Source organism: Macaca mulatta, chromosome 5 (assembly GCF_049350105.2).
Source record: "Macaca mulatta isolate MMU2019108-1 chromosome 5, T2T-MMU8v2.0, whole genome shotgun sequence".
Lineage (NCBI taxonomy): Eukaryota > Metazoa > Chordata > Mammalia > Primates > Cercopithecidae > Macaca > Macaca mulatta.
In genome coordinates, this window is record NC_133410.1 from 46481195 (window position 1) to 46498997 (window position 17803).

General features: G+C 37.3%; 1 protein-coding gene across 1 annotated transcript in view; it reads left to right on the forward strand.

Moving 5' to 3' along the window:
* The first annotated feature begins 2248 nt into the window (after positions 1–2248).
* Positions 2249–17803, forward strand: part of GABRB1 (gamma-aminobutyric acid type A receptor subunit beta1) — a 409046-nt gene continuing 393491 nt past the window's right edge. The window contains exons 1-3 of the mRNA XM_015138327.3: positions 2249–2405; positions 2579–2670; positions 3104–3171. Of these exons, the coding sequence (XP_014993813.1) occupies positions 2326–2405; positions 2579–2670; positions 3104–3171 (240 nt within the window). The 5' untranslated portion in view covers positions 2249–2325. The remainder of the gene's footprint in view (positions 2406–2578; positions 2671–3103; positions 3172–17803) is intronic.

Genomic DNA, 17803 nt, shown 5'->3' on the forward strand with positions numbered 1-17803 from the left:
TTTTTAATATTCTTAAGTTTTGCATACCTGATTAGTTTAAAATAGTGTACAATTCCTTGAATTTGCAATTCCTTATTTAGAGTAGCTTTTGATCTTTTTTTACTTCTAGAAGTTTTTTTTCTGGTAATTTCTTTATACAAACCCTTTGATGGTCAAATTTCCTGAAAACATGTTCTTTCTATGTATAACTTGACTTTTCAGAAGAATCTTTGGATTTAAAGAAGGTTACATTTTAACATAGTTATCGCAATAATCTTTTTATCATTTATACCTTTGTTCATCTTTAGATCTTTCCTTTTATCACAGTCATAAAGATATTCTCCTATATAGTTTGAAGTTTTGAACGTTTTGCTTTTTGTATTAAAGTTACATATCTACCTGTAATACATTGTCGTGTAAGTAATGATGTAAAGATTTACTTTTTTTCCCTTATGGATAATAAATTGTCTTGCAGTATTTATTGAATAGCTCATCTTTTCCTACTTTTCTTAAAATAGAGGAGTATTTCTGTGCTCTTTATTTGCTTGTACTCTTTTGCTTTTTATCCCTACATGAATTCCATGCCATAGGTGATTCAATTTCTATATAGCTCAGTAATGCCTTGATATCTCAAAGGCAAATGCCCCCATATTCCTTCTCTTTTTTTTTTTCTTCTTCTTCCAAGTTTTCTTGGCTTTTATTTACCCCCTCATTCTTGTATTTGAATTTTGGAATTAGTTTCTTCATTTCCATTTAGAATGTAGGAATTTTGATTCAAATTGGTTATATTTCTTACATTGGATAGAATTGACATCCTTACAATGTTGAGTCTTCCCAGTTACCCATATGGTATATTTTCCATTTATCTAGGTCATATTTTGTGTGTTTAAATAATGTTATATAACTTCACTCTAAAGTTCTTGTGTGTATTTTTTCCCCAGTTATTCCTATGTACATTCGAATTTTTTGTTGTTATTGTAATGGAATAATTTTTTTTCTATTTTTTTTGTTTGGTATCTCCTGTGTAAGGAAATACTAAGAACATGCATAAGTTTCTTGACCTTGCAACACTTCCATCCTAGTTAGAAGCTAATTTTTAGACTGTCCCCTATTTCCCTCAAAAAAGTAAGCAGCAGACGATAATAGGAGTAGGGATTACCACTGGCTTTACTTACACTTGTATCCATCCCTTCCCTTACATGTGAATTTCTCTAGGTCAGGAACTCTTTTTGAATCAGTTATAAGTCCCAGAATGCCCACAACACAATTTAATATGTACTATTTAAAAAAAGAACAAACACCTAGCCCAGGGCCTTCTGCCTAACATGTGCTCAATGACATTTGTAGAATCGAAGTTACTGAATTTGATTTAATTCAAACAATGCTTGCTCCTGCAGAATCCCAACCTAGTGGTGAACAGAGGTTAAACTGTCTGGATGTTTCAGAGTTCTGCTAGGGGTCACAAATACCACCTTAAATGCTGTCAATTTAAGAAGGAGATTTTTCTTATCAGAAGCTGGAGGAAAGTGGGGCTTGCCGTAGATGACCCTAGAAAAAAAGATTGCCTGCCCAGAACTGCTGCTGGATCCTTTGTTTCCCTCATTTCCCAACCTGGATGAGAAACGACAAGGGCAGGGAAGAAAAGTGGGTTAGAAGAAAAGTTGACTTGTCCCTCCTACTCTGCCTGTTACAGAAGTCTACACCAAGCCAAATGTCCTAGGATGCCTCCCAAGGGCAACTGATTTTTGGAGTTCTCAAATACGTCTTATAGAGTTGCCTCTATACCTTTAGTAACTCTCCAGCTCCCTCTCTCTCCACTCTTCCCTGCTCCCAGTCACCCCCACCCTCAACCCCCGCTGATCACATCCGCCCGGTACCCCCACAGGCTACCAGAAAACAACAGACCCGCCTCCAGAGTCCCCGTCTAGGACCTCCATGACTGTCAATGAAAGATGCCAATCACAGGCAGCCTTAGCCAGATCACTGAGAGCCCAGCAAAAAAACAAAAACAAAATCAGGTTGAGGGCAGAAAGGAAATCAACATAGTAACCTCCAATGCATGAAGGAAACTCCGTTTACACAAGCTCGTAGGATCCCCTGCGTGGAAACAGCGGCTTGTCTCTGACTACCCGGAGGACACGGAGCACCCCAAATAGGAACTTTAGAGGAATTGAAATCTGTTGCCTATTACCGCTAGGAATACTGTTTGCAAGGCACAAGGTGTCTTTTGGTAGTGAGCGCGCTCTGCGCATGCGCAGGTCCATTCGGGAATTACTGCCCAGCAGCCGACTAAGTTGCATTCCTTGAATCTTCGCAGAAAAGACAATTCTTTAATCAGAGTTAGTAATGTGGACAGCACAAAATCGAGAGAGTTTGGGGCTTCTCTCTTTCCCTGTGATGATTACCATGGTCTGTTGTGCACACAGGTGAGCTGCTGTTGTTGAATCTCTCTCTCTCTCTTTTTTTTCTTGGTATGTTTCTTTTTACGTGTCTGCTGGATCATGTATCTTGTTGTTTGGGGGTAGGTGTGCCTGTATCTTTTTATATGTGCTCACAGTTTGTGCTCATTTTGAATACGGTCCCTACTTCTTCCCCTCAGCACCAATGAACCCAGCAACATGTCATACGTGAAAGAGACAGTGGACAGATTGCTCAAAGGATATGACATTCGCTTGCGGCCGGACTTCGGAGGTAACGCTTCATCTTTTTTCAACCTGTAACCCATCCCTAGTTCTCCTTTTCTGTCAAAGATAAATGTCAAAAAAAAAAAAAAAGAAAAAGAAAAAAAAAGGGCATGTCATTTTCGTAAGCGTGCACTATGCCCTGGACACACACACCCCCCCACACACACACACACTCACACACACACCGGATCCCCAGTCTCAGGTGGATGAATCCTCAGGCGGAGGCGACCTTCTCCCGGGCCGACACACCCTCTGCATAGTCACTGCATCATACGTGTGCCCACACCTGTTTTCCCAGGCTGTCCCCTGAAAGGGGTGGGGTGGGGGGAGCAGGGAGGGAGCCCGTTCAGAATGGAGTAAGGGCTGGGAAGTCCCCAGACCCTCCCCAGCCTGCTGTCACTGAGAGAATCTGTCGCTAATGTGGCCCACCTCCCTGGCAGGGCCCCCCGTGGACGTTGGGATGCGGATCGATGTCGCCAGCATAGACATGGTCTCCGAAGTGAATATGGTGAGTGGCCTCCCGACGGGCTCGGCGGGCCAGCTTACGCAGATGGGAAATGAACCGGTCCCTTTGCCCTCTGCGTTTCACTGGCGGTCACCTCGCCCCTGGGCCCTGGGGTCCCACTCCGCACGCGCTCCCCACTCCGGCACACACACCCGGTCGCTCCTGGTTTGTAATTTCGACACACACGGGCTACTGCGGTGTTCCAGGGGAAACGTGCTCTGCACTATTTTGGGAAGGACGAGTGACTGTTGCGCCGTGGATCGGCTGGGGCGGAGTCTGAGCGTTACTTTAGCTGGGTTTCCCTGCGTGTTCGGATGAGGAGGGCACCATCTGCCGGCAGCTGGGCGGCCTGCACTAGGGTCCCCGGACCGGTGGTCGGCAGCCATCGCCTCCCCAGGCGCAGCCCGGGCAATCCCCATGGCCCTCTCAGTCAGTCAGCAAGCCCCGACGCACCAAGGGCCTGCCACCAAGAGCACAGTCGGGGTTTCAAAGTGTTCAGGCACACCAGGTGGCAGGAGCAACAGGCTAAGACAACAGTCCATGCTTGCTAGTAGGAAAAGTGCCCGAGCCTGGGTAGGCTTGTATTGTTCCCTTGCGGGAGGTTATGAATTTGTCTTACTGCATCTTGCAAATTTAAGTTGAAACAAAATAAATCAAGTCCTATTGCTTCACCTTACTCTAGAAACCTAAGCATGCCTAAAAAGCCTGATAATTTAAGGGACGTTGGAAGGGAGAGGGGGCGACAGTAACGCAGCATAGTCCTTTCATTTCAAAGGGGTCAACATTCCTTTATATACATTTTCCTTCTCTTTTTGGAAGCTGTTGCAAAATGAACTGAAAAAGGTGCCACTTTCTCTGTCGGCTGGTTCCGTCCACTGTGTGTAGGAGTTTTCTACTTAGAGTTTCTAACTGTTGCTTCTTGTAAGACGGGGAAAAGCCTGTTGCTTTTCTAGAATCAGCCACCCAGGGATCAGCTAGATCTACGTGAGCAAAATGCCATTTTTATTCCACTTGTAAAAAAATATTATGGCGGCAGAAATTTATAAATCCTGAATAATTTAAAGAGTAAAACCATTTGAGATTGTATCACTCTATGGCTATAAAGGCTATTGAATTGTCTTTCATTTCATTCCTACTGTGTCGTTTTATTTTAATAGGCTAGGGGTTTAAGAATTTTTTTCTTTTCCTTTTTAGGTTATGTTAGGGAAGAAATAAATATGTCTATAGCTTACTGAATAGGAATAGAATAAAAGGTGTGACTATTTAATTGCTGTATTTTGTAGTTGTAGCGGCTCCTGCTTCAAATAGCTTATTTAAAATACTATTTTTAGATGTCTCTGATTGTCCTGCTGGAAAAAGAAACTCAATTTTAAAAACGTAATACACAATGAATATTTTCTCATTGGCAAACTGACTTATTATATTCTGTTTACATACATGTTAACACTACAAAGTAACCCAAAACACACTATTTAGAAACACTTTGAGGAATGTAATAATATGTGTACATACACAAATTGTGCCTAATCTACACAAATGCTACTGGACAAATTAGACAATGAATTAGCTTAACAAGTTGTATCATGTAAATTAATAATGATACTATTTTCCTTTTCAATCATTTACTTTGGTATCTTGTAAACATCCACAGAAAATTGATAAAATAGAAGATTTAAAAAGCTCAAAAAGCAAATGCAGTCTTTGTTCTACCTTGCCATGCAGAGTGCCATGCTTTTCAGAATTTGAAAAAATATATGATTCTGTTGGCTATATTGACATACCCCTTTTCAGTTTTTTTAAACTCAATTAAATGGGAAGTTGCTGCAATCAACAACCACCATAACAAAAAGTTCCGTATAATCAGTTGTTCCACTGAATTCATACATAAGCTCAGAACAAGGATTGACTTTAACTGAAATACCACTGGACATTTCTTCCTAATGCTTAAATAATACAGTCTGTTTACTCATGGCAACACGTGTATATGCACTTGATTTTTCAAAAATATTCACCCAGCTGATAAGCCTTTGAAAATACATATTCTACTACAATCCCCATTACCTTTCCACAACAATGTTAGAGACATGATTAGAAAATAGAAACCACTCAAAACTGAAAAATGATAAACCTTGATTTACTTGTTCTTTCTTGTTTCTCCTTTTAATGAGCACTATCAACAGAACCCAAAGTTTATTTTATCTTCTCTCATCTATGACAAAACATTGAAATAAATAGATTAGAAATAACTCCAAGAAAAATGGAAATAAAGAGTAATGTTTTTAAAATTGAGGGTTCTGTGTAAACACAACTCAGAGGATTAGCCCACACCCCCAAAAGAGAATTGCTTACTATATGTTGTGATTTTAGATGATATAAATAGGGTTGGAAATCCATGGAAAATAAGACTTATTGCTTATTGCTTTTTGTATTAAGCATGTTTCAGTACCCTGATAGGCCGTAACTTTTGAGTAATTTAATAGAAAATTTTCATCAACATTAAATGACAAGAATATAACAACAAGAATGGACAAGAATATCACAAAAATGGTTTTTAAGAAAATGCAAGTTAAATCAATTTCTAAAACATTGTTTATATTTATGTTTTTGTTCCTTACCATTATTACCCATTCCATGGCTGGGAAAATGAAATAATTGTGCATTAAATTAGTGGATTTGAGAACTAGATTCCATTCATTTTTGTTTTTTTTCTTTGCTTCCCCAAGTAAAATATAATCCCTGATTGGTTTTTACATTGTCTGCTTTAAAAACTAACATCATATCAAGAGTATTTTCTGATTTCTCAATTTGTGAAAAATTGTTTTCTTAATTTTCCACAAATTAAAAAACAAAAGCAATCTTTACATAGTAAAGAATCTCTATAGTCAAGAATCATTGCTTCTAAGCAGTGAATGCAAAAATTGTGAAGAATAATTCCAATGCAGATAAACATATCTATTTGAGAACAAGACTTTTCATGCAGTAATATTATTGATTAAATTAGAAAGGATTGTTCTTCTGGCATCACGGGATATATTGTTTGTGTGATAGCAACTACATACTGTTACCATTTTCTAAACTGTCATCTTAAAAAACCACCATGATTTCCATTTATGTAGTATAACCTTCAAACCTTGTCTTTTAACAGTTTCTGCCAAGGCATAGACACACACACACACACACACACACACGTACACACACAGAGGACTGATTAAAGATGAACAGGAGGCAGTCGGAGTAAATGGAGACAAGAGCTCCCAGAAATTGTCCTTAACATAACCACTAACATCTGCTACTATAAAGCCAGTAAGACACAGACAGTAGTAGGCAAGTTTTCTCTTCAAACAGTAGTTTGGGGAAACATGATATTAAATATCTTCTCACAAGTAGTTGAACTCTTGTATTTCAAATTCCAGTGACTTAGCTGTTCCTTCTTATTCAAGAGGTGGATCCTGATTACCAAGTAGGAGTTCCAACCAGGCAGCTCTCTGTAACTAATCTGAAGACACGATGGTCCATATGGCCATCCCTAGAAGACCTTACATCGAATGAGTCCTGACTCAACGCAGGATTCAATCCAAGCTGTTCCCAATATGAGATAACTATCATGGATTCATTGTCTTTCCTTCCTTCTTGCATGAATGAGTATAACAGTGAATGCTCTTACAGACATTACAGTGAACAATGATGACAAAAATGAAAATGAGCCAATTTTATAAATAATGCTTAAGGAAAAACAAATTTAATTTCCCAAATATCCACTTAAAATTCATTGTTTCTGTTGTGGTGGTGGTTATCTTAATATTAGACTCTGGAAACGTCCGGTACATACTTCAATTATATCTCATTACTATCACTGTGTGACTCAAAACAGTAACTGCTTGTCAGATTCCCAGTCCCCACATGCATTTCTCTAGGTCAGTGCTTCTCAATCTTTAACATATAGGTGAATCACTCTGGGATCTTATTAAAATGCAAATTCTGAATCAGAGGTGTGGGATGGGGCCTGACATTCTGCATTTTCCTGGGCAATGCTGATTGCTGGTATGTAGATTGTACTTTGAATATCAAGGTAGTACATTATCCTAAGATATAGCTTCATTAAGAAATTGGCTGGGTGCAGTGGCCCCCACCAATAATCCCAGCACTTTGGGAGGCCGAGGTGGGCAGATCACTTGAGGTCAGGAGTGTAAGACTAGCCTGAACAACATGGTGTGAAACCCCGTGTCTACCAAAAGTATAAAAATTAGCTGGGTGTGATGGCACGTGCCTATAGTCTCAGATACTCTGGAAACTGAGGCATGAGAATCACTTGAACCTGGGAGGCTGGAGGTTGCAGTGAGCCAAGATCGTGACACTGCGCTCCAGCCTATGCAATAGAGCAAAACAGTCTAAAAAAAAAAAAAGAATAAAAAAGAAATGAACATTTTTTTCCTTTCAAATTTCTTTAGGAATGTTATTATTTAAGTTGCAGGTAACTGTTCTCTAAAGAGAAAGTTAATTCCATAACTGATGATGATGATGATGATGATGATGATGATGATGAGCAACAGGACAAAGGCAGGATCCTGAAGATGGGAGATGGGACTTGACCTAAACTAATGAATAGTCTTCTTATCTGTATTAATACCTGTGAATCAACCAATCTCAAATGATGGCAATGAAAACATTTCCAAGTACAGTAACTCCACAATACTATTCTGTTGCTTTGCAGGGAAACCTATGACTTTTTTCTTCAGGATAAAGAACATTGCAAACTGTTTTTCCACCACTGAGGAGCTAGCAACAAGTTTGTAAAATAGCCTAAACATACTGTTGATGCTGTCAGTAAATTCTCTGAGGTTTTAATAGAATTTCCTTTGCAAACAGAACAAATAGGTGAGTACCACTCAAAAGCAGAAAGAAGTATTAGCTAGCATATAAATACATTTTATTCTTATATGAGTAATCACAAAAAGTTTTTCTTTTAGGTTGTGGGTTACAATTTTATAACATCTGGAGAGACTGAGGAAGGAAAATCTTCCCTTTGCTTGTTTGGAGATTTTATATATATATATGTATATATTTTTCACTCTAAGCCACATTAAAGCAAGCCTATCTAGATTGTTTTAAAGCTGGAGTTTACATTTGAATGCCTGGGTTTTTAGGATTGTAGAATCAGACTGGGTATTATAGTGTGAAATACAATGAAAACGAATAGTAACTTACTGAACATTTTCCATGTGTGAGATACAGTTATCAGTGCTTTACATTAATAGCTATTTAATCCTTTACTTAGTGCTATGCAATTCTTACCCCTCCCCACCTCCATTACAGATTGAAAAACTGAGTTTGGGAGAGCGAGAAATGTTGTTAGGTTAAATAACTTACTCAGAATTTATACAGCTAGTGAATGGCAGAGCCAAAATTTGAAACCAGGCAGCTTGTCTCTAGGGTCTGGCTCCTAACTACTAGACTAGTAAAAAATAGCCTAGGACTTTGAGTGAGTAATTTGGCTTCTCTAGGTTTCTCCTTTGTAAAATGAAGCCAAATTACATAAGTGCTAAAACTCTTTCCAGTTCAAATACCCTATCATAAAAACTTTGATATTTAAAGATTGTAGACTCCATCAAAATAAAAAATCTTTGTCTCCATCTTACTCCCTTACTAGATTGTCTTAAATACCATATTCTCCTGGTAAGTGAGTCAATCACAAGAATTTATTGAGTTCCCACTGAGTGCAAATGATGTAGCCTCCTGGGAACATTGAAGTACTGATTGTGTGCAATCTAGGGCCTCTTGAATTATTATTTTAATTAGTCATGGCATCCTCATCCAACTTTTTCTTCCTTAAACACATTCGCAAAGACAGTAACAAGAAGCAATGATCTTCAAAATGAAATTGGCCTAATGCCTGGTTTATATTGTACTGAACATTAGAGCCAAGACTAAACTGGAATTATTTCTACCTGGAGCTGTCCATTGTATTTAAACTGGGAATACTGCTCCACCACAACTGAAGTAATATTTTTTTTCAACACTTGTTGTGAAACAGAAGGAAACTGTTATTTTTGAAGATCTGAGCATCCCAAAGGATTTACCAAAACTACCTAAAATCCTTCCATGAGGTGACTGAGAAATAAGGGGTAAACCCAATGTGTTTGTCTTAGCTGAATATCATTTAATGTCCATTCTTTCAGTTTCTGATGATTTTTGTCTTGGCAGGCCCCCAAATACTTCATAGTACCTTCAAAACACTCATGCACAAATGAAATCTTGCATTATCAAGGAAAGTAAAACATTTCAAAAGAGAAATGAACGTTTCAAATGTTTCCAGTTGGCTTAGGTTTCAGTGAGGGGGCTCAAATGACACAATCATACTTACAAATCATAGGAGTAAGAATTGGTAGATGTTTATAGTTGACTAAATGTTAGTACATAGTTCATCCATAAACCACATGAGCACTGAAATTATTTTTCCCAAAATGCTTCTGTTTTCAGTAGATCAAGCATTTCATGAAGTTCCTTGACTTCTATCTACTGAAAAGGAAGGACATTAATAGTAACATTTAACAATCTATTATTCACTACTTGACAGATATGCTTAAGAAAATGTTTACAATGAATTCATATCAGTGGTGAAATCTTACAGAAAAAGGCTGTCCACAAGAAAAGAGTGAAAGATTCCTTTTTTATCTTCAGTGAGCCCACTTACCCCTTTTAGAGTCCTCAGTCTTCATTGCTACTCTTCTACTAAATGAACCAATGTATCTTTCCCTGACTCTCACATCCCCAATAAAATCCATTGTTGCATTGTGAATTTAAGAATAAAGGATAATTTTCCAATAGCATTGATCCAACTACTCAAGCAAAAAGAAAATACCAAAAAAAAAAAAAAAAGACATCTAAATATGGTCTTTGCTCTAGTAGAGGTTATAGTCTTTTTTAAAAAAACAAACAAACAATGTAAAGTTTCTAATCTTGAAGTGAAGATTTTTCTTTTTAGAGGAATGTATTTTTTGAAAAGTATATTTTTGAAAGAAGAACTGTGGATTTGAAACATCCCTAGTTATCTTGGTCTATGTGGTAGGTGCTATGATAGACACATGTATGTATAGGATCCTATGGGAGCACCGGTCTGTAGTTTCTAAGGCATGATGAAGGGTTAATGCCTGAAATGAATCTTAGAAAAGAATAGTTAGCAATTGTGTGGAAGTTCTTCTCATTTTCAGCCTATACACATTTCTACACAAAAGAAAGGGCATATGCATTGGGAGGTGTGCCTGAAAACAGCATGAAGTGTTCTGGGAACTACAGATAATTCCTATTGTGAGAACTTAAAAGGCACAGGGAAGATTATCAAGAGATCAGACGGCATGCTAAAAGCAAGATGTAGGACAATGCTATTGAATGTTCTCATCGTGTAATAATAAACCTTTCTATAAACGTATATTTGTATATGCACTGACAATTTCTGGAAGGATACACACAAGGAAATGAGTAATAGTTATTACCTTTTGGAAGTGGAACAAGGAATATTTACTGTCTTTTACATGCCCCTTTGAACTCTTGGTTTAAAAAAAATCTTACGTGTACGTGTCCTCCACTTTTATTTTAAAAAGAGAATTTGTACTACACACTCACATGCAAACAGATAAAGAAATGATGCTGGAATATCTATGCTGAGGAAATGGACCCTAATCCTGAAATGTAGAACATCTGACAAAGGGTTTAACGGGAACTGTGTTTTACATTTTAAGTTTTTGCAGCTATGTGGAGTATGATGTAGAGAAGGCTAAAACTGAGGACAGTGTTAGGAAGCTAAGAGTGTTTCAAGGTCCAGATGAGAGGTGATAGATGCCTAAACTGGTACTTTCCATAGGAATAGACAGAAAAATGATATTCAGAAGCAAATCAGAGGAATTTAGTGACTCTTTGGATGACAGGGATTAGAGAAGAAATGAGCCCTGGATCCCCCCTAAGGTTCCATATTAAGTGATTGACATTGGGTGTCCATGTGCCTAGGGAGGGAACCCAGAGCCAGGAGTACCACACCATCTCTTTCACTGCTGAAGTGGACACATTTTCAGAAAAAAAAAATAGAGTATATTATATGTTATAAGGCACTTGGGGAAGCATTGAGTTAGAATATTAAATATTGACATCAATGAACTATTTCTTCTAAATCTGTTCACAAATAAAGTGAGCTCTACAGAGAGAGATTCTGAAGCCCATAAATGTAGTGACTGAAATGGGCTGGTTAGAGATAGGGAGAAAGGGTGCTGGGCAAAGACAGAATGGAATAGAGTCAACTTTAATTATCCCTAGTAATATGGCTTTTTATCTAGGAGGACCTAGACTCTGACAGGATTTAGAGCATACTTTTCCTCCAGAGGCGTGATCTTTTTGTTCTGTTTTAGATGCCTTTATAAAACCTTATAGGTAGGGGGAAATAGATGTGTGGGAAACTTACTTACACAGCATCTGGTCTCTTCTCCACTGTATCACAAAAGTGATTCAGAGTTCTTCTGGAACATTGTGTTTCCATGTGAGATTGCATGAAAGCAGTGTGAGTTCTTGTAGAAAGTGTATTTGGTGATGAAATGAGACCGGATATAACAGATAGGGCAAATGAGGTTGACAGCATGCCTTGAGAAATGAAGCTTACCTGCCAGGAAATTAAAAAGTGACTCTCAGGACCTTTGCAAAAGAATGGAAACATTTGAATGGCCTGTTGGGTATGATTCTAAACCAGAATTCAACAGAGCACTGTCTCCACAAGTTGGTCTCCTGGAAAGAGGAAATCTATTTAAGCAAAGTCTTATTCACAGATTGTACTATTTCATTTAGAGAAAGACAGAGAAACAGCTAGAGAAATAGATTCAGATAGAAGAGGGCCTTTAGGTAGCTGTTAGCAATCAGCTCTTCCTTTCCTACCTCTACTGAAAAAGAGTATGGATGAAGGCTCTTCAGATATAACAGGAAAAATTAGAGGTTAGACTCCTTGACTCTTGTTGCTAAATGGATTAATCAGGGAAGTTGCTAAGAGTGAATCCCATTTGAATGATAGGGTTTATTTGGTATCTTTCCTGAAAGCAGAGAAATAGATTTGTCGAAAGCTTGGGATCTCTGCCTACTCTAGCCCTCCATAACTCATGGAGATATTTTTTTCTTAAGATTTATTATTTTCAAGGAAATGATACACAATTCTCTAGTCAAGGGAAATAGCTTTGTTGTCTCCATGGAGACAGTTCAATGATATTCACCTGTGTCTAGAACATTTTCTCATGTCAGTGTCCATTATTTCTACCTCCTGCCACCTGCAAACTGTCTCCCACCCAAATGCATCTAGGTCTACTTCAAAACCCACAGGAAATCGTGTATTTTCTATCGAGTCTTTTCTGCAGTCTTACCAGAGAGAATTATACTGGAAAAAGAATACCTGGGGTCTATTAGGAAATCAAGACTCATAAAAGACAAAGACCCAATATAATTTAGGAATCATACATATAAAGGTCTTCCTAACCTTGCCTTTATACCCCCACTATGTAAGCTTTAGGAAGCTTAGAATTATATTCTTTATATTCTCTATTAGCACTCGTAGCATATTTTAGGGACTGAGTAATAACATTCACTAGGATTATAAGAGAAAATTTTGAGTCATAAAAATTGTTAGTAAATATAGCATTTACATTTTTAAATTCAGAATTTAACAGTTTCTTTATCATGTCTACCTTATACTTTCATCTTTTTTTTATGTTGACCATGAATCATGAACTGTTTCCATAGAAACAGCTTCATCACATGACATAGCCAGTTTCACAGATACAGAATCACTTCCTGACAAATATCAATGCATGTATATGTGTACAGTATGTATATATAATATATGTAATATGTGTGTGTATGTGCACTATATATATGTAGTCTGATTTAAAAAATAATCACTACTTTTCATTTTCCAAATGTCATCTTACTGGCACATGGACTGTCACATATTTCTAGACACAGGTAATAAGTTGTTAAAGAATAACTTGACTGATGACTACAAAGTGAATGACATTTAAAAAGAAGAAAAATCAAAAATAAAAGGTAGCATATGAAAAGGGACCTTTTAGCCAATCTGTAGAGGTTTTTAAATGAGAAAAGTTATATTTTAAAAGATAAGCAAAGACTTAATGAAACATAAAAGTGAAAAGTTAAAATTACGTCTAATCCACAAAATATATGCATGTAATATATATCTACCCAAATCTTTTATGTATCTAGTCATTTTGTATGCATACAAAATTATATATATACCTCATGTATACGTAATTGTATCCTTGCTGCTACATGATATGTTTTAAAATGTCAACTTTTGTCTGAAATCTCCACATTCACACAGTAATTTGTTGTAACCAGTAAATGTGGTAAATCAACTACCACATTAAATGGTGGTGAAAATTTCTTACCACTGACATCAATCACCACCTCTCTTTCTCTTCCCTGCCCTCCTCCCCTGCCCCCATTTAGCATGTCCTAAAGAAATAATTGGGGAAATAAAAATCCCAAGCCAACTATTGAGTTGAGGCTGATGAGCAGAGAGAAGGAGGATTCACTAGAAAGGTTAATATTGGCCAACTGAAAACTTCTATCTTCATGTGGGGAAAACTGATCTTTAGAAGTATTGAAGTCGGGAATGAGAGGAAGACAGGATAAAAAAATTGGAGAGCAGGATATATTCACAAAACTGGAAAAATGGATTCAGTCCTTGGCAGGTTATTGGTGTCTGTCTCTTATACCTACGTAAACATCACTTTGGGAAACACCCCACAAGCTGTGTTGCATAAAGTTTGGAAGGAATTTCATAACGTGGTTCTCTGAAATTGTGGAAAGGAATGACTTTCAGGATTTTACAGGATGGCATCTGTTCTATTGTGTTCAAAATCACTGTTAGCAGACATAAATTTAACTTGAGGAATTATGTGTTTGCATAGTCACTGTTCTGTTGTTCCACATTTTAAAGAATTTATACAGTACCTTTAGTTCTGAAAAACGGACAGAGATATGAGCCAAAACCAAACAAAGGAATTGCCTTTAGTCTTTTTCAATGAACTTATCCTGTTCAAGTTCACTGAGTGGAGCTTGGTTGTTGAAACAAAATATGGGACCCTATTTGTACAATAACTAGTGAGCACCTGCAGAAGGGGATTTCAGAATAACTGGAAAGCCACCTCCTTGAAATGTCATTATTAGAACTTGATGTATTCAGCTTTCATTCCTGCAGAAATGTAGCTAGCCTTGAGAGAGGAAAACATAATGGTAGTCTGCAATTACTGTTTTTATATCAGAGTGTGAATGAATGGTTGCATGAGAGAACAGGTTTGCTTATAGACAGATATTAGAAAACAGAAAAAGGAGAAAGAAGAAGGTGGAGTTATTTAATACATTTTCCCAGAATCGGCAATTTCCTGAATTTGGGGGCTGATATGAACCAGGTAGAAAAAGTGGCCAAGGTGTGCTGAGACAGCGTTTGTGTTGCCTACACTGATCTTCTGCATTTGAAAAGCATTTTGCTTGATCTGACAGTGATGCCTAATAATTTGTAGCCTGAGATGTGAAATCAACAACTCTAACTCCATTCTCTGGTTGTGTAACATCTGTGTTAATGAGCAAGATGACAATAATATTTTGTTGTTTTAATAATTAATCTCATAGTTAAAATCAGTGTCCAGTGGGCAGTACACACCAACAATCTTTTAAGTCCAGACACTTCGTCTGGAGTGTATAGTTTTGGTTTTACCCTTGAAGTACCTTTCCCTTGAACATGTTTCTGTCAGGCTATATTTGAACAATTTTAAATCACTTTAAGATGTCAGGATGATGTTGTATCCTAATTTATACTCTCAAGTATAAATCTTGTGATTTACTTAATCTTTTTGATTCTCAGTTTCATGTAAAATGAAAACAAGAATTTCTGCTTTACCTGTTTCAGAGAGCTGTGAGTATCAAAAGAGATATATACAAATATAAGCTCTGGTATAAGTTATGTGTAAAATGTACAATAGTGTAATTGTTAAGTGCTGGTATTTTTTATTTTATGTTTATCTCTCAGACTTATAATGCATTTCTCCCTCTTGAATGCCAAGACACCAGGGGTAACATTAATTCACATTATGCATAGTCAGATATAATAAATATAATATTTTTGTTTGCTATTGGGGTTTTCATCATGCAGTTGAAATTCATATTACTTCTAATTGTGAAATTTATTTGTGAGAACTGACAAAAATATCAAAATAGTTTTCTCCGTCTTCCCTCCTGATAATTGTTTCTCACTCTGAGAAGGAGCAGAACCAAGTTACCACTCAAACTTAAACAAAATTTCAATCTGTATATGGTCCTTCCATACCTCTCTAAATGTCATATTTTGTGATACTCTCTTTATATGAGGAGGAAATAACATGTGTCACTTTACAAGGACTTAGCCTAAGGGTTAGGGCTCTGAGATTGACTTCTTGCTTTTTAAGTTACAGCTCCTCTACTTACAAGATCTGTTATATTGGCATTAACTCTAGAGTGGCTATGTAAGTCATTGACGAAACATACACCTTTGAGAATGAAAATGGGCACTATTAATAATTACCCATGGACAACAAGTATAAAACAACACTGTCCTAGGAAACCCAGGATTTACAATTACCCTTTGCCACTCAAAGCCTGAATTTCTCTTTAAAATGGAAATAAATGAAATTTTCTTCTTAGGTTATTGAAGGCTAAATGAGATAATGTGTACAAATATTTTAGCATAGTTCCCTGACCCTGAGTAGGTACTTGGGGAAAAAACTGATCATTTTAAAGCATAGTATTCGCCTTTATTAAATTCATCATCATCATCATCATCATCATCAGTCCATTTTGGTTGATATAACAGAGTATCATAGACTGGAAAGCTTATAAACAAGAGACATTTATCTCTCAGTTCTAGAGGATGGGAAATTCAGGATCAAGACACTGACAGATTCTGTGTCTGTTGAGGGGCTACTGCTTGGTTCAAAGACAGCCTTCACATGGTGTCCTTACATGGTGGAAAGTGGTGAGGGAGTTTACTGGAGCCTCTTTCCTAAGGGCTTATTTATGAAGGTTTTGCTCCCACAACATAATTATCTCCCAAAGACGTCACCTCTAAATATTGTTACATCAGAGATTAAGTTTTGGCATGTGACTTTTGTGGGGAACACACATTCAATCTATAGCAATCATTATCATCATCATCATCCTATTTATTCAACATTTACACCGTAACCAGGCAGTGTTATGAGAGCTTAATATGGTTTGGCTCTATGTCCCCACTCAAATCTCACCTTGAATTTTAGTTCCCACAATCCCCATGTGTTGTGGGAGGCACCCAGTGGGAAGTGATTGAATCATAGGGGCAGTTTCCTCTATGCTGTTCTCATGATAGTGAGTGAGTTCTCATGAGATCTGATGGTTTTATAAGCATCTGGCACTTCCCCTGCTGGCACTTCTCTCTCCGGCCACTCTGTGAAGAGGTGCCCTCCGCCATGATTGTACATTTCCTGAGGCCTCCCCAGCCATGTGGAACTGTGAGTCAATTAAATTTCTTTCCTTATAAATTACCCAGTCTCAGATATTTCTTCATAGCAGGGTGAGGACGAACTAATACAGTGCTTCATATATAAATATCAACAATAAAATTATAGTCGGTGAGATTAAAAGAGTTTTTACACTAAAGTTTGTAGATAATCAAACAAACAAAAATATTATTTATCAGTTCACTTCTGCTTATCAAGTGCTTTGTAAAAGCAAAGGTACTTGGTAGGAACTGTGAAAGGTTATTAAAAATTGTAGGGTTTACTTTAATCTTTAAGGAACATCCAAAAATCTCACTGAGAAGGTAAGTTATGAAAATATAACTGTCTGCATGAAGTCATAACTGACCATGAATGGCACTATAAAAGGTCCTGAATATGAGATCACATTGGCCCTGAAGATGAGATCTCATGACATAGCAGAGAAAGTGCAATCAAGCTGAGATATGCAGGAGAAGAATAATCTAGGTTGGAAGGTAATTGATATTCCAGGTAGGGAAAATAGTATTAAGAAATCTGTAACAATATCAAAGACATGGAATCAACCTAAACGCCTGTCAATGATAGACTGGATAAAGAAAATGTGGTACATATACACCATGGAATACTATGCAGCCTTAAAAAAGAATGAGATCATGTCCTTTCAAGGACATGGATTGAGCTAGAGGCCTTTATCCTTAACAAACTAACACAGGAACAGAAAACCAAATATGGCATGTTTTCACTTTTAAGTGCCAGCTAAATGATGAAAATACATGAACACATAGAGGGGAGCGACACGCACTGGAGCCTGTCAGAAGTTGGAGGGTGGGAGGAAGGAGAGGAGCAGGAAAAAACAACTAATGGATACTAGGCTTAATACCTGGGTGATGAAAATAATCTGTACAACAAATCCCCTGGACACAAGTTTAGCTATGTAAGAAACATTCACATGTACCCCTCTGAACTTAAAATAAACGTTAAAAAAATTAAACAGTTTTCCAAAAATAATAAATAAATAAAAAATCTGTAGCAGTAAGATTACCAAGGGTATTCAAAATGACAGGGAGATTCACATGACTCTT